Here is a 25,027-nt window from a genome sequence, read left to right as displayed (position 1 = left end):
AAAAGTGAAAGTTTTTTCGCCGACTATTCATAGACGGTGATTGAACGTTCACGCGTAGACCAGATTTCAACGGGATTTGCAATACTACAATTTTTCGTCCTCTACATTGTGCTAATAATAGTATATCCTCATTTTAGATGCTTACTAAGAAACCACATCCACATTTATCAGTTGAAAGCCAGTATCGCAAATCCCGTTGAAATCTGGTCTAAACCTAAACGTTTAAACAACGACTATATATAGTCGTTCACTTTTAACCGTGTTTTAAATGCCAAAATGCATACAGTAGGCTACTTCTGGGTATAGGATGACAACTAGACAACCCACAGCACATTAAAAGTTACATACTTATTCATAATACATTAACATTTTTCACTTAAAAGGACAACACAATGCTTTTGATGCATTTAGATTTATTAACAAACAATGCATGAACAATATAACACGAAGTATTTTTAAGCAAAATGAAATGGAACAATATAAAAATAACATGAATTACATTTATTAAATAAAAGCACAATAAAATGGAACAATAATATAACAAAAATAAAGCTAAATAATCATAATATATTAACATTTGGATCTATTAATGAACCATATAAAAATAACAAGAAAAGCACAATAACATATTAAAGCTGAACAACTATGGAAATAAAACTAGTGTGGGGTAAACATAACGTTTTTTTCCGCTTCAAAAGCCACCCCCACCGGACCTCCCAGGAGCCTGTTTGAGATGGTCTGCCATGGCTCTGTCAACTGCTGACTCTGTGGCACTTTGGTCGGACCGTATGACAGCCTCTATAAAATTAGGAGAATAGCATTATTGAATATAGTAGATCATGAAATGAGAGACTTTGACTGTACAACCATTCATTAAATGTATTTTGCATATTAGAACATATATTACCTTTAACAACGGCGTAGACTTCAGTTTCCCTGAAGGCCCTCTTTTTCTTATGACCACCTCCTTTCATATTGAAAGTGGCCATTAATCTGTTTGTGAAGAGTCTGTGAATAAGAAAACGCATAGTGTCACTTAAGCTGTTTCAACTGTTCAGTAATGCTCACCTGTTTAGAATGGCTCCATGATGTCCATGCCATATACATTTTATTTCCACTTCTTTAGTTGTCAGATATTACCGTGTTGGTATGACGTTCATACCTGTCCATGATTTTATTTGTGGCATCTTTGATATTCTTCCCCCCCACTTTGGCCAGCAGATGAACCTGTTTAAAAATAAAGGCGTACAATCTATTGCTCTGTGCTCTTAGAGACCGACTTCAGTTTTTTCATAAATGTTTAAAGCTTAAAAAGAAATTATCTTTAAAAATCTTTTCTTTTTTTACCAACAATGCCCGCTGCTCAGCATTTTGCAGCTTGCCCTCCAGCTCATCCAGCTCCTCGTTGTTTCTTAATGTTGGCACCTGTCTCTCAAGTCCTTCGTTCTCTACCCCTCTCCCAATTCTTTTCACTTCCTCAATGAGGTCCACCAATTTTCCCAGCACCACCCTCTGGAATTCTTTAAAAAAACACATTAAATGGTCATTGATGTAGGTATTATAGACAAATCCCTCAGTCTAAAAGCTATTACTTACTTGCTGTGGACATCGGAAACAGACTTTTCTTGTTGCCTGGCGAAATTGATGGACAGATGGAAAAGGAATGTTATGATACTGTGTTGAACATGTCAGTCAAGTATTTTGTTGAGTCATACGAAGTTGAAAGTCAAAGAAATTAGGAGATACTTTCAGGTCTTTATTACAGGGCAGAATGTAGTACTTTGTTAGTGGTTAAGCCTCACCTCTTTGTGTCTGCGGACTTCTGTGCCCATGGTCTGACAGTTCTGGGCTGATGGTGCTGGCCTCTAGGTGAGTGCGTAGAGAACCTAACAAGAGTAAAATCATGATACATTAGCATGAACAGTGTGGAATGTCAATGAAAAATGTTATTAACTTCAGAAAAAGACAGAGTGTGTAGAACACCCCTCGAGTGCAGACATGGACAAGTCCTCTCGTAGAGACGTGTTGGAACCCTCATTAACAGATGTGTCGGATTCCACGTGTGCAAAAGATCCCTCCTGTCCACCATCAGTTGTGTTGGAAGTAGCTAAAGCATCAATTTTGGCTTTTCGTACCCTCCATTCTTTCAAATAATTGTAATCCATTATTGTTTGAGCAGACGTTTAATTACTGTAATGTAAAATGTAGTTGTGTTAGATTCAGCTTGTGCGAAGAATTGACAAATTCAAGTACATTTCATGTAGACAACTTACGTTGTCCATGTTGTCCATGTGGGTGTTTGACAGGGAAGATGCCTGTAAATAAAAATATTGTTACAATTAGTACATTGCTAGGTAGAATTACATTATTATATTACCAAAAAAATATAATTGGAATCAGTTACAGTTACCGAGAAAAATACATGCAATTAACTAACAGTTTCTTATCAAAATGTTGGTGATTACAAAGGGGTTACACCCAAATTGACTTTTGCTAAAAGGCTTAGGCTAGAATATATGTAGAAAAGATCAATCATTATAGTAGCCCTTTATAATTTTAAATCAAGTTATATTGAAGAACTTTAATACAAGTTGGATAGTATTAAATGTTGATCAGTGTTGTGAGGTTTACACTGCCTATTTATGGTGAATAAAACTTTTCAGCATTATTGTCCAGTTAAAAAAAGTTGTACAAAAAATAATGAAAATGTACTCACATGTAATAAGTAACGTGTCATTAATAAAGTAAATACAGCTTACTTATTACACTATTAACAAGATAAATATTACTAGCTATTACATTTATAGAGTAACATTCTCAACATTGTGCATTACACTGTATTATACTGTACATTTTTTGCTGTTTAGCATGCAGCAACATACAATGTTTTGGCCATATTGGTTGCAAAACAGGCCTTGTTTACTTCCTCCCCCATCCAATCTGTAATTAGCCCCTCTCGCGTTCTGCAGTGTATTTCCGATGCGAAATGGGCTTTAAAAGTACTTTATAGGTAACGACAGTCCACGAAGCCAAATGCATTAGTAACACCAAACATACACATACTGTACATTAAAGTCTGGGAGACTATTTAAGTTTACTTTTTACGTTTAATTTGTATCGTCGCAGCAGCACGTGCTAAGTTGGCATGCTAACGTTACAAGCTAGCACAAGCTAGCATGCCAGAACGAGCAGCCCATCCAGTATCGTGTGGGCAGCATAAAGTGAAAGAAATGGTTATAATTTAAGGTTTAAAATAGTCAATGTACTTACAAAGTATGTGGAGCGTTAAGCCTTGGGTTTAGTAGCCCGTTTCTCGATGCTCTGGAGCCGCAACGTGTCTGCTGCTGTTCGTCTCTGGCGGTGCAGTCGAAGCTCCAGACTGTGGCGTAGAGGACTTGCGCATGCGCGTTACAGCTGTAAGCAAACTGTCTGATTTAAAAGTAATGTATTTAACGGACCAGATGATGATGTCCTGGGAGCTTCTTGTTGACAGCACAGAGTCTATAGTTCCATATTTATGACGTTTTATATGAAACATTAAATGCGTTGAAATCGCGTCTTCGTATAGACCACATATCAACGGCCAGCATAATATCATTTTGGAGAAATAAGTTTAAAGTAACCAAAATCGCGTCTCTTTCAACCTACAACTGAACACACCATCAATATTTTAAAAGAAATTGGTGTTTTGTGACACGTTGATATTGTAACCGTAATTTAGCCGGTTGAAATGAGGGTGAAAATAGGTCTAAGACGTTCAGACCCGATTTCACCGCGATTTAAACCAAATATCAACGTTGAAATCCGGGTTAGTGCTCACTGGGTAAGAGGAAGAGGGAGGCCGGGAGGCCGGGAGGCGGCGGCTGAGGGAGGAGTGCGAGGTGAGATGAATGTAAAGGATGTGGCCTGGTAGCGTAGGGTAGCACAGCAGGGAAGGAGCGTGAAAAGAGATGAATTTGAAAAAAGAATAATAATAAATCCCATCGCTACAGCGGGAACCACTAATTCAATTTTCCCCGCTGCTTTTTAGCATTATTTGATCAGTGGCTAAGCAAAGCGAAGGGGATGTTCCACCGGCGTGCTACTGTCGAGAATTAAAAGCCTGTTTAAACATCGGCTCGCGTTAGGATCAGAAACACGCCTTTTACTCCCTCCCCACACACCCCGAATAACACCGTGTCATCTATTTTGAAAATTAACCGGGTTTCTATCCAGAGAAGTATCGTTAAAACTAGCGACACCGCAGCTGCAGCCACTTGTGTTCTTAGCTGAATTATGGCTCTCATCTGTGGGGCAAAATAAAATAAAAACACATTTCGACAGTGGTATACAGGTTCCACATCTGGGTCTCCATCAACGGCCTCCCCCTCCTGATATCGGCATCAACACTCACAGTCTCTGCAGTCCAGTGTAGAGCTCCATGTCGACGTCTCTCAGAGTTTGCAGTCCTGTCCAGTTCTCTATGTGTCTGCAAACAAGAGAGAGAGAGAGAGAGAGAGAGAGAGAGAGAGAGAGAGAGAGAGAGAGAGAGAGAGAGAACAGTAAATGAGAGGTCCACCCGCTCATCCGGTGGGAGAAAGGAAAACAAACCGGGAGATGTGAAGGGACAGTCAGTCCCGAGTTAGCTGTGTGTTGCCAGTGCTTTTTTGAATCCATATCCATTTAAATTGCAATTATTGGAACAGTTCTGACAGAGCGCTCTCTGCTGCCTTCTGATAGATGTAATTGCCGAGAGGCAGGTTCTGAAGGGGGAAGTGGTGTGAGCGGGGAAGGGGGGGCAGACCAAATAAATACTGCAGATGACTTCTTCTAACACTATCCCCACACTCCCCAGGGATAACTCCGTCCCGGCGCCTTTAAATTTCGCTTCAGGACAAAGAGCGTTTGTAAATCATTTGTTTGTTGTGGTTTTAGAAATTAAATGGGCAACACACACACACACACACAGGGCACAACGGTTTCAATTAAGCCGGTGGAAATGAGGAGATGTGGCAGAATGGATGAAGGAAAATATCATTAAAAACACTGAAGGGGACTTAATCCCGAATGTCAGATTTCAAATTAATACCACAAATGACCATCGGCGCTAAACATATATTTATGTTTTACGTGACAGCACGACAGCAGATATAGAGACACATAAATATCTATATGCATACAAATAGAAACCCATGTTGCAGCCTAAGCCAAAACATTCAAATTGCACTCACACTTCACCGTTCAGTATCAGTTCTGCAATCAGATAGCAGTCTGTATTTCATGACGACAGCAGGAGAATAATATTCCCACGATTGATTTTGGCAAACTTGCTCCTGCAACATATCTTTTGGCTCTTGTGCATCTGGTGTTCAACGACGACGCAGTCTGTTAATTCGAGCCCTCCGCCCCCCCCCCCCCCCCCCCCCCCCCGGGGTGCATCACCTGTTTTGGTGGGGAGGGATACAGGTCTGCCAAAACGTAACAAGCACTGGTGGAACCCGGCCGTGCATGACTTTATTGTTGGCTACTGGGTTGCCAATTCTTTCTTTTTTTTAGGAGGGCTGGCACGTGGGAGCATTTAGCAGTAAGAGAACACAAGTGATGTTGTTTCAGAACGGTTTTTATTCCAGTAAATTAGTCTTAAAATGATGATCATATCCAGAAAACTAGCAGTCGGGGTCGTAATGTGAGCTCAGTCACAGAAAATTGAGCTTGGATTTGCCAAATGGTCAGCAACAACCAAACTCAGCGGAAACAAATGCAGTTTTGTGCAGGTGAACCGGTGACTGAGACCGTTTTTACATTGGGGTTATATTGAGCCCAAAAATAGCCCTCTGGACAGCTTTAGCTAGGTATTTAGTTGTTGCATGTGGATTGAAAACACAAATGCATTTTCATTCGTGTTCAAGGTGATCACAATATGTCCAAAGTGTGTTTTGGGTGCATTTACACCTGTACTTTCATGTGGTCAAGCACTATCCGATAGCAATCTGATCACCCAAAATGCATTTTAATGCCATGTGTAAAGAGGGTCTATATGTATATATACACATGTACATGTGTTTCTGTCAGCCAGATCACAGATCTGATTGCAATCTGTTCACATAAAACTCGATAAAGCTCTACACCAGAAGAAGAAGAACTTACCGGCTAACAACAACAGCTAGCTAGTTAACGATCAGCAAACTAACACAAACACACGGATGAATCGCTTTTATGAATAAAAGCAAGACAAACGTTTTATTGTAGGCTCTCTTTCACATTGCTCTCTCACTCACACAGATCAGTCAATGGTCAAACTGATCAGGGATCAAATAAATGCTCATGCTAACAGCTCAGCGCCACCATTGTGCAACATCTAACCTGCATGTGTCTACAGTCGGATTTCAATCCGTCCTGAAATCTTCGATGCATTTCGATTAGCTTTTTATAAATCAGATGGCTATCTGACGCATGGTATATTTGGCTGAGTGGATTCCCCTTGCAAGGCCTTGCTCACTTACAGCCCCCTCCCCCCCGGGACCGGGCCGACTCAGAGGAAAGAGGCTGGGGTCTCATGTGCCACGAGGGTGGGATCTTTCCATATAACTGGCAACATGGGCGAGGTTATATCGATCAACATTTTGGGTTACAGTGTTGTGACATTTTGAGCATTTCCAGGTGAATCCGTTGGGGAATCATTTGAAGACGACTTTAGAGGAGAAGTCTACCGTAGTAAAGTAGTCGGTCGATAAACTTGAACTTTCACTGCCTGTGCCTTTAAGAGTGGGTGAAGTGACACGTGTTTAAAACATCAGTGGCTTTAAACTATTTACGTCTATATCGTGAATCAATCTTGGATCAATTCTAGCAACTCAACCGTACCCCTAAAACGTTAAAGTTTGTCACGCATGTAAATTGAGTCAGGCTCAAGTCAAATTAAACGACAGAAATGACAGCAACAAGAGCTGACTTACTGGAGGAACCTGCACCTTGTTCAACCAAGACATTTTGGCAAAGAGCCTGAGAATGTGAAAACATGCAGCTTATGCAGACACCACAATATGGCTGAATCCTTGTAAATTATCCAATGAGGTTTAGACACAAGTTTGGCCGGCCTCGAAATAATTTTGTACCTCAAATACAGGCAATAAAATCTTAGCATATAAACAGAAAAAGCTACAACACAAACCACGAGAGGAGAAGGCCACTGAAATAAGGAGAGTATTTGAAAGCTGAGTAAAAAATGATTTGAAAAAACTACGAAACAAGTTTATTGAATATCTAGAAAAAGGCACTCTCCCTCTTGGATGCAAGCTTCTGAAATGAAACATCCAGTCAGCTTCTTTCCATTTCCCACTTAGTGTCATCAACCCTCTGTCCTAGATTGATGTATCTTGATCTTTGGACCAAATAGGGGTGATATTTATAGAGAATTTTTAAAGTCTATTAATATAGGAGAGTCTTGTTTTATATCAATCATGGGATTCTCTGGAATTACCACAAGCCTGGATGCCTCTTTATGGAATTTCAGCTATATTTGAGGGCTGCACAGTTTCAAGAGGAAATTAAATTGAAATCCTTTGCATTTCATTGGGCCACTAAAAAGTAGGCGGGCTTATAATGCAGCACCTCCCTTGTCGCCAAGTTGCCGATTGTTTGAGGGTATGATGTCATAGTGGTTTAAATTAGTCATATTTTGTTTTACAGGAGGAAGATTATTGGTTTTTCTCATCAAAATCCAAAGGAATTGATTTTAGTGCATTCTTTCACAGGTGCACAATATAACCGGGGCAATGATCTAAGAGAATTAAAACGGCTTTTTTAGTTCATATCGACTTCAGTACTTTTCTTACTTACATACCGTAGTTGACAGGTTAAGTAGCAACAGCATGGTCAAACCACTTGAACATGTCAAGTTTCTTTGAATCTAGTCTATGGAGGATTGCATATGCCAAAAACTGAAAGCCAAATAGGAAACAGCTGAGCAGATTTCTATCATAATAAAAGAGCTTATGTGCACTAAACCTTGTTCGGATATTAGCACTTGTTATTATCCACACTTCTTCAGGCTAACTTGATGCACTGTAATGCTGACAGCTTTATAATGTTTCTGTCCTCGTTGGGAACGTTTGAACAGGAATTTGGCATCCACAGTGAATACACAAAGCAATATGACCGGCTTGCATCAGTGGGACATAATTTCAACAATATTGTATGCCCTCGTAAGATACTGATGCAATATTGTGATATTGGAAAAAAAAATGTTATAATTTATGAGCACAAAGTGTTTTCATTTGCAGCACCGCTTTATGCTCTGTGATAAAATTTAGCACAATCCCCATTCCCAACAAGCTGCCGTCAACAAACAGCACAGAGGAAGCGGGGAACAACCTCCCCGCGGACCCGAACATGTTGTCTGCGCAGAGAGTCTGATTGTCCGCGGCACATTGAATATGCATGTGGATTAGGCTGCTGTGAAAAGATGGATATGAATAACAAAGATGCTTTGATTCTACAGGGGCATTCAATCCCTGTCCTGTTATTCCCACATCCTTGAAGGATCCACGAATAAAAATGGCACCAAAAAAATGACATTCAACATAATTCGAAAAATAACGGAGAGGCTAAGATTTTACATCTCGGGCATTCGAGTAGACACTCTCATCACCGCGCTTACAATAATTGACACAGTGCGGTAATTTTAAATCGCTGGTTTGTCAAAATTAATATGACACTGATGAAAGAAGATTTGAGCAGTGGAGAAAAGGGGATGTGAGTTTTTTCTTTTTTTTCTTGACAACACGATTAGAATGAAAGTCTGGCTCTCTTATTACTGCCTCATCTCTCTTGTCTGTCTTTAATTATTTGTTCTCTGCATAGTATTTCAAAGCAATTCTGTTTTCCTAAAGGACTTCCTTCATAAATTTGCCATGACAGGACTTGATTAGTAGGCACAAAGGAAAAGAGGATACTATCAGAACAAATTGTACAGGCAGATCTACCAGCTCGATCTCTAGCATGCAAGCCTATGAAATTAAAGCCACCTTCCATCTGCTTTAGAAAATGGCCTCCAACAAAGTACAATCTGATCTGGGTGGCAGGATGGTTCAGCGCTTGAGGAGAACACCCTGGAACCAAACAGTAACAGATTCGATCCCAGCAACAGCCATCTGTTGTGTTGAAGCGGCCCTGGGCAACGCACTGAACCCCTACCTGCTATCTTGTTCTTAGCCGCTGTGGATATGAACAACAGAAACAAATTCTTATAGGTGAAAATATAAATAAATAACAGTATAAAGGCAGAATTCAAAAGAAGAGAAGGATGCCAATTTAAGCATTGAGCTCTGGAATAAAAGCCAATGAGAAGCTTTTGGATTTAATTTAGTGACGGCCGTTGATGTATGGAAGTTTATTAGTAACGAAACTATTGAGCAGTAATGTGCTATTCGGAATTTAAGGACATGGAGGGACCACATGAAGAATTATACTGGAGGATTTTTGAGCAAATAGCATAACTTTTCTTGCTCAGTACGGTCTATGTGCATCCTCTCATTTTAGCTAATAGTGCGTAAACACCAACTGAAAGCAGAGCAAACTCAATTGGAACTGTTGTGACAGTAAAGTGCCTCTCTGTAGCGCCTTTACTCACTGGATGCGTAACGAAGAAACGACATGAAACTGCGATATAATCGCCTTCCAAAACTTTGCATAGAATCTATTGGTGCCGGCAGCAATGCAAATTTACGACAGTTGCAACACTTTTTATGATTAAAGTTTGGAATAGTTTCTCGTAGGGCCAATAGACTGGCAGTCTGTCTGAGGGTAATTGTTGTATAGTCTAAGATAATGCAAGCTATTTAATGTAAGTTTCCTTTTAGCGAAATGCTTTGGGTGCAATTGAGTTCCCTCGGGTAAACAGTTACCCAGTGTATATGTCTAGGGCTTTTATTGTGAAAGGTAAGAAAGGAAGTAGTCGATCTGATATGCGGTGCCTTCAGTCTTGGTGGGTCGAAAGAGCCTGCATGTTGTGGTACACCATAGTGTTTTTTGAATATGTCCGTTTGGCACAACGTGATTGGTTGATGCCTTTATTTGCAATGTGAAAGTTCAGAAAAAACTTCCTCGTTCAGAAAAAAAAATTGCACCACTTTTTGTCACGTAATATTCGCAACTGTGTGAAAGACTAAACCGTAAAAAAAAAACTGCTAAAGTTGTGGGATGTAAAGGCAAAACAATGAGCTGAAAGATGCTGAAAAAGATTTATAGAGCGTAGGGCAAGTGGAAAGTCAGGTGACAATTATCAGTTCGTCACTACAAATGTCCCCTTTCACATTACACATTAAATTAAATCCATTGTTGATTTTAATAATTGATCAGTGCATCTTTTTGAATCAGCTTTGGGTTCATATAGTAGTGTTGCCATTGTTTAGCTTCTGTTTATTAGGAGACCTTTAGCAAGGCATTTCCCAACTTTACTCCAAATCGCCAGCTCAAATGTGAACAGTAGAGCATGTTTTTTAAAACGGGGAACATTTAAAACCAACGTGACTTCAGTCTGTCTTCAGTAAGATTAGAGATGTGGTGTTGTGTTGTGATCAGCACAATATGATTCCGATGCCACATTTTAACTGAACCAATCCCTCAGAGGAAATATGTGGTAATATAAGAACAAGATACACAAGGCTCCCAGTAGCACAAAAACAAAATACCTTCTGTTTCTCAGTAATCTTCTCTGATTCCGCTCAATACCGCTGTCTGTCTGTGATTTACGACTTTGTTGCGATGATCTACAATACTCGCACCGCTGCCTTAATGGGAAAATGTTTAATAAAATAGAATGTCTCTGGTGTGTTTCTGGGATATTGATCTACATTCTGCCTCCCTCTCTGTTTTCAGAGCGGCAGTCTTCTACAGCCCAAACACTTCGGAGTGGGGATGCGCGGGGTGAAGTAGCACTCCTCTAGATTAAAGCACATGCCTCACATCAATCAGATAACCTTTTTTTTTTGTTGGTTTTCTTTGCTCCACTCATAAGTGTTTGCAAGCTGCATTGTAAAAATGGGGTCGAATTAAAAGGACACAGTGGAAGAAGTGATGATGAAACAGAGGAAAGGAAGCTATTTCCTTAAACATTTACCGCAACTGGTAGGCTGGAACAGATCATCCCCAAGAATAATCCTAAGGGACATTTGGCATTCAAAGCTTGTTTCAAAGAGAACAAGTATTACAATCGATGCGGTTTCTCATGAAGACAAAGCCACTCCTGTTACCTCTATGCAAATGCAATCACACGCAACGGCTGACAGATGCACAGGCTTCCTTCCTAAATGTATGGGCCTATGAAATGATAGCCGCCTTCCATCTGTTGGTCAGAATCTGATTTATAAAACAGCATCCAGCAGCGTTAATATACAAAGCCAACTGGGAGTGTAAGCGGTACTTTTATTTTTTTCACTTTTCTGCTTCATGCTCGTACAGCGACACACACCAAAAAGCTCTACTGCCTTGCAAGAGCACTCAAACAGCAGGTGCTGTGCACATGAAGGATGAAGTGGAAAAAGTCATCGGTATCTTCGCTTCCCTCTCTTATTTCATCCCTGTGTTGGTCACAAGACATAAGCATCAGCATGCACGTCCAGTTGGTCCTCCTTTGATAAATAAAGTTTGGAATTATTTCTTAAAAAGTGATTCTGTGTTCGTATTGGCAGATAGAAACATCATGGAGACATATGGGGGCACTGCTCCTCTAAGCCACGCTTTTACTGGAAAAATATGAAAACCGGGCAAATTGTGACAATTTGTCTCAATTACATTAACAGCAGAGACCGCGAGCTGGAGACTATGATATCGATATTCAAGTGACAGGCAGAATTGACCAAATTACAGCTTTATTAAAAACGATTCTCCTCGATGGATTCAGCACTGAGGATAGAGCCCCATTTTTTTTTCCAGCAAAGGCATCTGAAAATCCATGGGGACAGATAAATGGAGGGAGCGAGAGAGGGAGGGAGTACGGTTCAGGACAAAGCGAAATGAAAAAAATAGCAAGAATGAAATTTCAATTGATTGCTTTAGTTATCGGAGGTTTCCCAGGGACCGATCCTCAAGCGGGAGTCACGGCCCGAAATATCGTCCGATCAACCAAATAGTTGCTTCTACTAAGTGCTGGTCTCAGTGGACCTGAACATTATTTGGGCTAAAACAGTCTGCAGCCATTTTTAATAGCACTCCAAAGACTGTGTGTGTAGTTATCGTATACTGATCACAGTATATCCGATGATGCTCACCTGAACATTCTCTATTGCTTGTAGAACCCCTAAGTGTCCACCTGTCAATAACAATCACACGCTTCTATTCGAGGTGCTTGGGAGGTTGGGCCGTTGCTGAGCAACCAAAACCTGCGTGCTGCGATTGTGATGAAGTTGCGGTAATTTAGCAGTGAGCCTCACTGACTGAACCAAACAGAGTCAACACAAAGATAAATGGCTTTGTTTTAAATGGCTCACAGTAGCTCGACTTCAGAAATTGTCCTCTTCAGTTTGGCTGATTATGAACCGGATACTGTGACGTTGTTGGACGGTGGAGCGGATTGGTTGATTCTTCTCACATTACTGTGCACTTTGAGATTTTTCCATCTAGTCCCCGAAGAAAACAAGAGTGTCGCTACGAATGCATGCTGCGAAGGCGTTGCTTTCGGTTTTGAGCTAATTGTAAAAGATCCAACATTTGAACGCACCCTTACTCTCGTCCTTATAAGATCTAAAATCTGTATAAAAGATAATAATATTCTAGTAATAATGTTGTAACTGGTTATTAGCTCAAGTTGTTTAGAAACAAGACACACGCACACACATAAAGTCTCCAAATGTTTGACCATTCATTTAGTTAAGAAGGTGTTTATTTTTAGACATATTTTAGACAGTACTATAGCACGATGGCTGATGTAGTGTAGTGTGAGTGAAAATAATAAGCTATGAAACCCAGATACTTAATAATTTATATTAAAGTCTCTGGTGATTAAATGACTCTATGTGCAACTCTTTACAGAGTAGAAACTACTTTCAGTTAGTTTGCCGTTCTGTTCACTTCCTGCATGCGTGAGAGCCGTGCTGTTCTGAAGCCGTGCCAGAGCCATCAGCTCAGATTGTTTTTTTTTATTTTTAACCATCCCACGGCTGCCCCCGGACTGTTCTGTGTCACCGGTTTGCCGATCCGGCCCCGGGTGGGAAACTACCTAAGCCTCTGAGTGTCAGTATTCGCTACAGGCTCAGCCAATCCGCAGCAGAGATTTGGCAGGGTTAAACGTCGCGGGAGCATTGGTCCGTGCTCTGAAAGGTATCAACACTTCACACATGACTAAGCTCAAGCCTTCCTGCCCGAAATGAAAATGACTATAATTAGTGTGCCATTTTGCCAAGTGTCATCAGGCTATGATCCGCTCGGGATTCTGGAGTAACTCGGCAACGGCTCCGAAGGCGATGGATCTGCACATCAACGGATGTCACTTTCAACGCTTCGTACCTCCATCTGTGCCGCGCAACAAGCAGAGTACGTCAACACTGTCAACCCACAATTATCATTTCACCAAAAAATGCTCTGAATCAGGCCATTTAGAAGAGAAAAAGCATTTAGACCAATCAGTCTGCTTTGGAATTAATGGCAACCAAGCAGCAATGATTGATTTTTGGGCCACTTGGGGCGACAGAAATATATTCTTATATTCTTATTCTGCCATTAGTTTGATAGGTGCAGCTTTAAGTTAACAACCATCTGTCATAAAAAAAAGTATATGAGTGAATGTACAATTTCTGCTTTTCAGCATGTATAATTTTGGAATCGATTGGTTAAATTCCAAGACATTCCAGCGATTCTCGTGCATTTGAGTCAAAACTTGAGTCAAAATACTGAACGATTTCAGGGACTGTCAGTTACCAATGTGTTCAAAGGACAATCATAGATGAAACAAACACAAAAGGGAAACTTGAAAGAGTGAAACCATTCGTGAGTGAACAAAACGCTGAGAAAATATAAAATGTAAGGTAAGACAGGAAACATATTTAAACATTTTAAAAAATCCCGATGATTCTAATCACAGGTATAAGTTTAAGGTTGACCATGAGAACCTATATGGGGAAGATCTTCTCACGCAATCCTTAGCATGATTTAAAAGGCTTTCTGCTGCCGACAGCAGTTTTACCTCAACTGTTGTTAGAGCTCCACTGTCCTGCTGAGCATGATAATGTATAATCAAATCAGTGATCCTATAGCTCTGGATCTCTGCCAGATAGGCCATATACTGCATGCAAATGTGGGAGCACGGAGAAATGGAGTTTACTTTAACTACATCCCATCTGGATGCATAATTATTGAAATGAGTCGGATCTTCTGCAAACTTGGCAATTCTTGGCACACACAGGGTCACCATCTCAAAAGTCAGACTAGATATAGTATATATATATATATATATGTGTATATATATATCTATATATGTGTATATAGATATACATATATGTTATTATTTCTGGTAATACTGTGGAAGGCATTGTACAGTGAGGGGATGCAGGACAAGACCAGATGTGTGATATGAAGTGCCATTTTTACATTTTCTTGTTAATCAATGTGCTCTATCAACATTAAGTTTAATTATGACACCACACCAAAAGTTAAAACTCCACCAGATCTGTAATTCTATTCCATCAATATAGGCAACGTGCATAGAAACATACAAAATAAATGAATATTTATAACATTTTGTACCATAATCAGGATTCATAAGAGCACAATACAATATGGCTGCCATCCTTATGAACACATACACATCTGAGTTGAAGAACCTCTTGTACCCGAGAACGCCCGAAAGGTCTCCGTTCTGTTCCGAGGCTCTATTCCAAATGTCGTAGAATGGACTTTTCATACAAAAATATTATTAATGCTTCATACCAAATTAACTAAGAGATTCTGTTCAACACTATCCTGCAAGCCAGTGTACACACTCCAAACACAATTCTACACAAACTCAAATAAACAACTAAAAGAATGTCCACAATATCACTCTTTTTTCGCCATGGCTGAGCCGACCACACACTCCGGTCGGCGCTAATAAGAAGAAGCTAAATGCTAACACGGAAAACCGAAAAACACGCCAATAACACACTGAATCCAAAGATATCTTCACTATTTATCTAAGTCAGTGGTCGCCAACCCGTCGATCGCGATCGACAGGTCGATCTCGGAGACTTTCCCTGTCGCTCTCCAAAATAAAAAAAAAATATTTTTTTTTAAAAATCCTGTGCTTTTATTTTTAAGGAGATTTTGTATGCAGCCTGTCTGCTCATCGTCTCTGCTTGTGTGCACGTCTCAGAACGCGCAGCTAGTGTGCCCACCGAGGCGGGTCTATGAAGCAGTTTAGCCAATTGCTGATTAAAGATATAAATGAGTGACATACAATTTAGCCAATCAGCGTCCTCAAATAGATTCAGCTTGGGGCCAAAACGATTTGGCCCCAAGCTACGCGTTCTCGTCAGGAGAAGTATCTACAGGCCAGCGCCAGCCCAAGCGCCAGCGCGAGCACTACTCCTCCAAGACCCGTTTGAGAGGAGAAGTTTGGCGGAGATTCTGCAGTTAGAGAGCTGATCCCAGATCAGCCTGACCTCACAATCAGACAGCAGACTAGCGGGAAAGGGAAGCAGTACATGCAAAGCTTCTCTACTAGCTGTACCAGACAGGTTTGGCTAGCTGGATGCAGTCATGCTAATAACTTAAAACAACGGGGACAGATCCAGCATGGACATTTAGGGAGTGAGGGATAAGGAGGTAAGGAGACATGAGAACACCAGGGTAGGGAGTGAGGGATAAGGAGGTAAGGAGACAGACACCTCACAGACTGCCTCAGACTGGCTGTCTGTGCTTATGAGCTGAACTACAAGGCACTCAGTGTTCAGTCACAGCATCACACTGACTTGAGTCACATGACTTCTGATGGCATTGTGATGGGACACAGAGCTGAACTGCACTTACATTAGTTGCACTGACTGAGAATTGTGTCAGTGTTGTGTTGTAACGTCAGTTGATAAATACAACAGTTAATATTGGTAGTTCATCCAGCCTGCTCATTGCAAATGTGTTTTTTCTTGTTCATATTGTGTGCGGTTAACAAATAATTTCCTTTTTATGTTGCACTGAAATGAAGTCATTTAGTGTGTTCTAGGTCACATCAATTTGAAAGCTGGACCAAAGTGTTTGATTTCATTCAATTACAATTAGGCCAAATAAAAAGCCTCAAGTTGTAAGTACAGTCTGGACAGTCTTTTTCTCTCAACGCCTCAATAAGTACATCTTGCCTGTCACCAAGGCAGAGGTCAGGGATCTTGGGCTTAAAAAGGTTGGTGACCACTGATCTAAGTGAAACCACCACAGAGCTGTGAGCAAACAAGCACCAGAACAACACACCGCTTCACCGCTAATATTTCATAAACTCCTTACCTTTGTGCTGTTCTGATGTAAACAAAGGCATATTTCCCCATGTCCTACTGTTCTATCAACATCCTGTGACGGCTCTGAACTGTTTCCTGAAGACATTTTGGGATCAATCTAACTTAGGGTAGGGATTTGACCTATTTCAGTTTGGGCCAATGGGTTTGACCCATGGAGTGGATCACGGTTTTCGATTATTTTATTGGCTTAAAATTCGGTCAAACAACTCAAAGAACGAATGACTGCACTGCCCAGACTCTGCCGGGTTCAAATCTGTAGGAATTGCTCAAATCGGCCAATCGCAGGCTGTGTGAGGTTCAAATACATCACGTAAAACTCAAATTCTGTAAAAATTTACAGGTTTTTATTTAGCCAAAGCTCTCAAAATGATGCCAAACTGCTGTATTAGATAGACTGAACACTATTAGTGATAAAAGAAGTGAAATATATAGTTATATAGTGTATAAAAGTCCAATAAAACAGCTATTTGTGCTACTTCCAAAATCAGAATTGACGTTGGCTGACCTCAGCTGACCTGTACACCGGCATTGATTTCTCAGGCATACTTCACTCTATCAAAGCCAATTCTTTTTTTAAAAGGACTGCTGACATGTTGTGATATGATTTGGGAGAGTTTAGGCCTGCCTGTGCATCATTTAAAATCAATAAAAGTGCTTTTTAGGTTAAAAAAAAATCTTAACAAAGCTCACATTTATTTGTGTTATTATGCCATTTAAATTATTCAAATAAACCTTGTAGTTAGCGAGATAAGCCCCTTTGCGTAAGGGTAGGACATTTTCGAGCACAGGGCTAAAAATAGGCCTAGGGTTCAAGAGGTTATTAACCCTACCAACCTTCCACCGATCTTGTTCACCAGCAATACATTTCACAAATTCTGCAAACAAGAACGAGTGCTAGCCAATCAGAGACAGAGAGGGGCGTGTCTTTGCCAAATCACGCCACGCGCAACTACCAATGGTTGTGAAAAAGGTAATTTGGCATGCCAATGAGATGGCACATCAACAATTCCAAAAAACTCCCTTGCGCACCTATTGCTAGTGTGACATTGGTACCGTATGGCGCTATTGGCACGCGGGTTTAAAGTTGCAAACCCCTGAGATAGGATATGATGTGATATGATGGTGCAGGACAGGATAGGATAAGAGATACGACAGAACAAAGGATGGGATATAGAATTGGATGGAGTAGGATATCAGAAAATAGGATAGGATACGATAGTATACAATATAGCATAGAATAAGCTTGTCTATGCCACAAATTTAAAACTAGTGGCCCCTACCAGCCAGGGGCCGGTCAATAGCAGTGAGTGTATAGCAGTAGCAGTATATAACAGGCTATAAAAGGCATTTTGAGAAAGTGCAAGTCACCGCAACCAAGAGAGGTCCTTAAGCATGCATTCATAACTGGCAACACAAATTATTAAGCAGTTCGCTGCAGCAGAACGCAGGCTTAGCAGTGGACAGAAACAGAGATGTGCACTCACTCACTCACTCACGAAGCGTCCACACATGCAATCGATCGCATGATCTTCCTGCCGTGGATTAAAATAATAATAATAATGATAATAATGAGAGACAGTTGCTCATGGTGTGAGTCATGGGATCTGACAATTTAAATAGCCCCCTGCAGATTTCTATTGTGTGCAACTGTCCTCCACAACTGCCTCCTCTTTATGATTCACCTACTTATCGGTACTCCATCTTTATGTCAACAAGACACCGCGTCCCACGTCCGACCACCTTCCTGATGAAGTGGCTTTGAAAAACAATCCTCCTGGTTATCTTATCTTTCGTGTCAAAACCTTCCAGTGCTACAATGCAGAGGAAAGGGAAGTAAAAAAAAACGCTGAATGTCTCACAGTGAAAGGAGAGAGAAAGTTAGAGGTGAGGAGAAAGAGAGATTGGAAGTAGAGAGAGAGAGAGAGAGAGAGAGAGAGAGAGAGAGAGAGAGAGAGAGAGAGAGAGAGAGAGAGAGAGAGAGAGAGAGACATATTGTGCAATTGAGCTGCATGGGAGAGGCTTTGATTACAGATTACGATGCCATCTGTTGCGAACGGTGGTCATACTGTACATGACAGGCAGCATATATTGATACGGGATGCGTGCGCCTCCTGCCACGGCTCTTGTTCGTCCCGGGCAACGCCGAATAAAGACACCTCTCTCCAGGCCAGGGGTCCACTGTGGGATAAGTCAAGTCCTGGCAGAGACCGCGGAGCTCGGTTTACAGCACGGGGAGTGGATTAAATGTTCCGCTCACGTCCTTCATGCAGCTAGTCTCCTCCAATTTCAGGATATGATAAATCTGCAGCTGAGGGGCATGTCTCCTGGAGAATTCAATTAGGTAAGAAAAGGGAAGAGGATCACAGCGATATTAGAGGGCTGATCGGAGAGCTCCTCGGCCCTCCCAGTAATGAAGCGCTCCGCTCCTCCACCGTGACTAGATTGATTTGACTAGCTGAGCTCAGGGTTCATCCCCTTTTTAAAGTCACTCTCAAAAAAGGCTGGCTGTCATTGTGGAGAGGAGAAGTTTGGAGAAATGTTTAGAACTGGATTGAAATGTGAGTGACGGCTGGGATTGAGGGCTGGGGAGTGAAGCGTCCGTACGCACCGGACTCCTGCCAGCATGTCGAGATATATAACCTTCGTGATCTTTTCAAACATGGAAAGACGGATCTTTCGGACTGATCGATAATACTGCGCTGCAATTCCTTTGCACCTCAATTATCAGTTAAATGTACTCTGGTTGGCCCGTCTCGAATTTCTGTCTGTGTAAAAATGAATATATTTATTAATGTGACACCGCGTCAACTGCAGTCGGCTAAAGTGACACTTTTGGAAACGTTGCACGTGGTCGCTACTCGACTCTTTTGTGTCTCAGTGTGGTATTGGTGTCATAAAGTATGCATTCTGCTCGTGTCCACATTCTGAAGCTGCGATCACTTTGCAGTCCTGAAAGTGAGCCTCAAGGAGGTAGCCTACCTAAGCGTGCGAGTATACATAGTATAATTAGCTTAAATAGCATCTGACAAGAATCTCTTCCTGAGACTTCGTGACAATTATCACAATCATGAGAAATGAGTTAAATGTGTCTACTTCTGATATATCCCCATCCGCTTGCTGGACTTTGATCGGTGTGTGCCACGTAGCATTTCAGCTATTTCGACAATCCATCATGTTGAGAGCTGAACAAATTCCAGCATTTAAGCCACTGTCATCTTTGGTCACTAAATGCTTTACTGTGCAGTTCAAATAAAGAATTCTTCTCCTGACAAAGTCTCATTTTTTTATATATGTTTTGGACATTTAGGGACATAAAAGCTATGAACAGCCTCTCACTTTCCTTGTCCAGGCAGTTCCATCAGCTGAGAGGAAAAAAAAGTAATTACTGGGATTAGGTTGAGATCCACTCCGCTGCACTTCATCGCAGCATTCTGGTCAGATAGAAGTTTTCTTCCAGTTTACAGAAGAAGAAAAAAACCTGACATTTAAAGACCTCTGTTCCTTTTTCATTTCTTTATCTGGCAGTTATCTATCATCCATTTTGTTTTATCACCCTTTGCTGTCTAGATTTTCTGACCTTTGACCTCTTTGTAACTGGTTTGTGATGATAGATGGCTTTATTGTGGCTTATTTAAAAAACTCACTCTGTTTATGTTCACCACCTACTTTTGGCAGCTAAAATGTATCCTTGTATCCCCGAGGAGTATCATTGATTCATTAAAATATCATAATTATTTCTTACTGAAATCTGAGCATAAAAATGAATTTGACTTCCTCATGCAGGGTGATACTAGGTCGGACAACATTAGCACATACTCGCAGCAACAACACTGAGACGGAATCTGGCAGTAAACTCAAAGCTATCATTAAATGTAAATTTCAGCATTTTGAAGACAGCCTGAGATTTAAAAGGTTCACGGAGGAAAGAAAATGCTTTATTTCCCAAAACACATACTGCCAGTTTATACCCACCTGCTCAGCTGTTTTTCTTTCGATAAACCATGGAGCAGGAACACAGCCCAACATTCACTGATTATACACTGGCACACTGATGATTAAAGCACTGGCTGGCTGCAAGGCTTTGCAATAAAACTGCTTAAAGGTGGTAAGAATACTCATTTGTATTTCAGGTGCACCAATGACAACATCTACTGCAGGTGCAGACTGGACATCTGGTGCAATGGGAGCTTTTTTTCTGTCAGACATACTGATGAACAGATGCAGGAAATATGAGAAATGACGCAAGAAATGTGTGATTCTGCATGTCAGTGGCTAGTCAACTCCAGCAAGGTACGCATGATCTCCAACCATATCGGCAGACAAAAACCTGGATATTATATAATAATAAACACAGCAAAAACACAGATTCAATTCAGTGACAACATTTTTTTAATTCTCTCTACAACATCCGCTCATGACAAATCAATCTTTAATTGCAGGCCTGTGACGAGAGGAGAACTCGTGCTCATCCATAAAGAGCATGTGGACACTTCAACCACATAATAATTTATATATGGGTATAAATATGTAGAAGGGTAAAAAACACAGCTTCAAATTAATACACATAGCTCCAGAGCCAGAGTTGTTTTCCTGTGAATACCAGAAACAAGGCTTGAGGGAAATCAAAGCAAAAGGTTAAGCTGAATTATGTGTGTGACACTTCTCCACCTGAGTCCTCCTGCTAATTAGAGCTCGGGAGAAATTAGCATTTCTATGTTGATGAAGGACTCTGACAGGAGGAATTTACACATGAAGCAAAGGAACGAGGCTCACAGCTGGAATTAGATTCAGCCGCGGTGAAATTTAGCCAGGTGTCAAAATAACAGAATACTTTTTGCAAGAACACAGACACTGGTTAACAGGGTTGACAGTGAGTGAAAGTGTCCAGTTTTGGGGAGTAAAACACACCGAGGTGTAGAAGGAGAGCACTATCGTGTCCTCCAAACAAAGGATTAAATACTTTTTGTGTGTTCAAAGGTTTCATTTACTTCAAATTTCACTTCAAAGAGGCGATAATTAAGATTAGCAACCGCACTTTATATGCCAAGCTGAATAGAAAAAGATGTACCTTTATTTTAAGTAGACTGCAATTTAACACTTTATATAACAACTCATGTTCTTCAACAAAATTATATCAAATTCATCAAGCTGTGTATAATCTTCAACTGCTGCATCAGTTCCACTTTAATGGACTTCTAGTATTATGAAAACACAAATGAATATGAAAATCTAATATGTGCTTTTATAGCATGAAATATTGTCTTTTTGGTCATTGTGGTCATTTTCAAAAAGAATGCCCAGCTAGAATATTCATCCAGGTACAATGCACAAGCAGAGGGTTTAAAACATGGTGTCGCCCTGCCTTCAAAGCAGTCTGGCAGTCCAACAATGTAATAAACTCCTGAGGACTTTGTTTCCAAAATCTAATTTTGGGAAATTAAAGCTTTTTGTCAAAAGTGAGGTGACACAATTGAGGGACATAGAGCCTGGAGTCATTCAGCTTAGCTTAAAGCATACAGACTGGAAGCAGGGGGAAACAGCTAGCATGGTAACCAAACAGCACATAACTTGTCATTTTTATGTAGAGTGGCAGGTTTTTTTGGGGGGGGGGGGCAAACCAGGCTAGCTTTCTCCCCCCTGTTTCCAATTGTTATGCTTAGCAAAGCTAATCGGCTGCTGGTGGTCGCTTCATACCTTGAAGCGATGGTAATAGATCTCCTGGAACTGGTGTGAACAATGTCTTAAATTTGACTTTGGTAGGCCTACATGAGCACGAGCATTCATTCAAAAAGATGGACTACGGAATAGATGCAGTTGACAATGTCAGTGTTTGGCAGAATAATCTTTTCACTAAAACACAATACAAAAGGAATAAAAAGCTACACCTCTACAGTTCCATCTCTCCAGGGCAAATCAATAAACATCTACTTTCTGCGATTTAGTGAAACGAGATCAGGGAATTCTTGGAAGGTTCTTGTTAAATTCCTCTCAAATGTGTCTTCTTGTGTTCTGACTGAGATGTGTTATGCAATAACATCAAGTGCTCACATACTATGATTCTCACATAAGTCTACAGTGTCAACCAATTACCTCCAGAAGGAAATATGGAACCGGGGAGAGATACGTACAGCTCAAGGTTGTTGAATATTTGATTGTTTGCTATTTTTCTCCATGCTTCCATTTAAGTGACAGCTTCTCTCAGGAAAACACTCACACATCCTCTCTGCCTTACACACATGCCCACTCAGTATCAAAATGACGGTCCATGAGTGCGTCCAGCCAGACAGTGCAACCTCAGGACACATCTCATCAGTCTACCTCAAGACACAAAGCCTTGGCAGTTGGCTGTCACCTCTCTGTGCACATTTTACAAGTGCTAGATCACATATGATGGGTGATAAGCTTAGACAGGTGCACATGTATGGATTACTGAACCAGTAATCCAGGGGTCAGGGGGCCTCTGATGCCCCTGAACATGTTTTGTTCGACAGTCATTCAAATGACCACAAACAGACGCAAAACAGCTACAAATAGATGCAGAATGACTACAAAGAGACACAAAATGACTACAAAGAGACTCAAAACAGCTACAAAGAGATGCAGAATGACTATAAAGAGACACCAAATGACTACAAAGAGACACAAAACAGCTACAAAGAGACACAAAATGACTACAAAGAGACTCAAAACAGCTACAAAGAGACACAAAATGATGACTACAAAGAGAAACAAAACAAATACAAAGAGAAGCAAGACAACTACAAAGACACAAAACGACCACTACGAGATGTAAAACAACCACAAAAAGACACAAAACAACTTTAGAAAACAATATAGTAATTTTGTATGACTATCAAACTGGGTGTCTTGCTCTTATCTAGCAGGGGTTGTGGACCTTTTACATGTCTGTACCCATTGCCCATCTAGGCACACACCTATTTCATATTTCCTATGTTAAAAGTAGAATAATTATTTAATTAATAATAAAAAAAATAATGTTGAAACAATTCACTTCAGCAGTTCAGGAATCTGCACACTACTGAGCATTCAATCACTGACACTCCTACCGTCTCCTCTCTGAAATAACCAGAGGGGAACAAGTTGAGCTTTCCAGTAACAATAAACACTTTAGTGATGCTTGACAGGTGATGGCTTCCTCTGGAAATAAGAAGCCTCCCCAGTTCACAGTGTCAAATGTAGATAGCTGCTGCCACAAGTCACTTCCCATAGCTGACATGCCAGCCAGTTTTTCAATCATTGTCTTTTAAAAGAAGAGATACCAATTCCACATGGAGGCTAATTTAGCCAAAGCACCAGATTAGTTTAACTACCAAAGGTGCCACTCCGACCAGTAATATATGCACTCATTGTTGTTGTTGTTTAGCCCCGTTGACTCGGTTGACATTGACTCACATAATGAGGGGACCTCATGTGGATAATGAATTACAAACCAAATTCATGAAGTGCATGAAATATGGGATGATGAAATGTGCTGAAATCTCCTGCGTCCTGATTCTGGCTGTATGAGGTCAACGTTGGCCAAAGGTTTGTCTCTTAGTGATTTAGCGTAAAATTGTGCAGAGAAGGTCTTTCAAAGTTATTGTTTGTATCATCATCAATATTAGTTTCTCAAAAAGAAAAGAAAATGAATGGTTAAAGCACATTATAATAGTTCAGTTTGTACCTCATTAGTGACTTTTGCTGGGATTTTTTACTTTACAACAATCTCAGCTGGTAATGCAAATATTGCATGTCCGCGAATTTTAATCTTGCAAAAAACAACAAGTTAATTCTGTCTAACAATTCTGACAAACGTCTTTGTGTTGAAGTCTCTGCTTTCACAGCCTCCTTCATCCCTAAAGAACATCTGAGTCATGCCAGCAGCTGCACAAATGTGTCTATTCAGCTTCTGTTGTTGCAAAAGCAACACCATTATGTTGTGGCTGAAATGAAGAGAAGAGACGTAGTTCTTGGAGTTGCAAAATAGCGGGAAAATATCAACACAATGGCAATTCACAAGTCCAAAGTATTAGTTCTTACATCTTACTCTTATCTAAAGTCAGCCCCTATGTCACTTTCCACTCATCAAATCCGTTGATTAAACCACAAACAAAGCATATGTGGTCTCCTCATTATGGCATGCTCTCATGTCCTCGTCTGGGTCAAGATAACACTTTGGCAGAACAAATGATATATGTACGGGAAATGTTTGGAATCAATTGGAATGGTATATTCCAATTTGTCTAGCACGCCTTTATCACTTTCTAGGAATGTTCTTATGCAACCAAGTGTGTTACGTTCTACATAACAAGTTATATAAACCGTTTTTTATGAACCTAATTGTGGTGTGGTCAGAATATAGGTTATATGATGACTTTCTTCAACACTTCATCAACAATACAATGCTCACTCTCCCAATCCACTATATATTTTTGGGATGCAACTAATTCCCAGTTTGCTAACCATTTTAGAGCCACAACACCCCTTCCATACTTTTTACTATTCATTTTTAGTAACATTTGACCAAATTAAAAAATTGGGCTAAGAACCAAAGTCGAACAAAAGAACTCAAA

General features: G+C 40.5%; 1 protein-coding gene and 2 long non-coding RNA genes across 3 annotated transcripts in view; all 3 read right to left on the bottom strand.

Annotated features, from left to right (window-relative positions):
* The window catches only part of ntrk3b (neurotrophic tyrosine kinase, receptor, type 3b), a gene marked incomplete at both ends in the record, with an annotated part of 193,860 nt that overhangs the window by 158,376 nt on the left and 10,457 nt on the right, over positions 1–25,027 (bottom strand). Inside the window, one exon of the mRNA XM_079165495.1 lies at positions 4,394–4,468. Coding sequence (XP_079021621.1) covers positions 4,394–4,468 — 75 coding nt within the window. The remainder of the gene's footprint in view (positions 1–4,393; positions 4,469–25,027) is intronic.
* Positions 575–1,400, bottom strand: LOC306700489. The gene is made up of 4 exons (XR_013767209.1): positions 1,348–1,400; positions 1,163–1,227; positions 908–1,008; positions 575–798 (listed from the first exon to the last, which is right to left on the bottom strand). It is a non-coding gene; the product is annotated as an uncharacterized lncRNA (long non-coding RNA).
* LOC306700495 lies at positions 2,049–3,382 on the bottom strand. The gene is made up of 3 exons (XR_013767210.1): positions 3,271–3,382; positions 2,274–2,315; positions 2,049–2,190 (listed from the first exon to the last, which is right to left on the bottom strand). It is a non-coding gene; the product is annotated as an uncharacterized lncRNA (long non-coding RNA).

The sequence above is a fragment of the Pholis gunnellus genome (genome assembly GCF_910591455.1).
Source record: "Pholis gunnellus genome assembly, chromosome: 1".
Lineage (NCBI taxonomy): Eukaryota > Metazoa > Chordata > Actinopteri > Perciformes > Pholidae > Pholis > Pholis gunnellus.
This window is presented reverse-complemented; position numbering and strand designations above follow the sequence as displayed.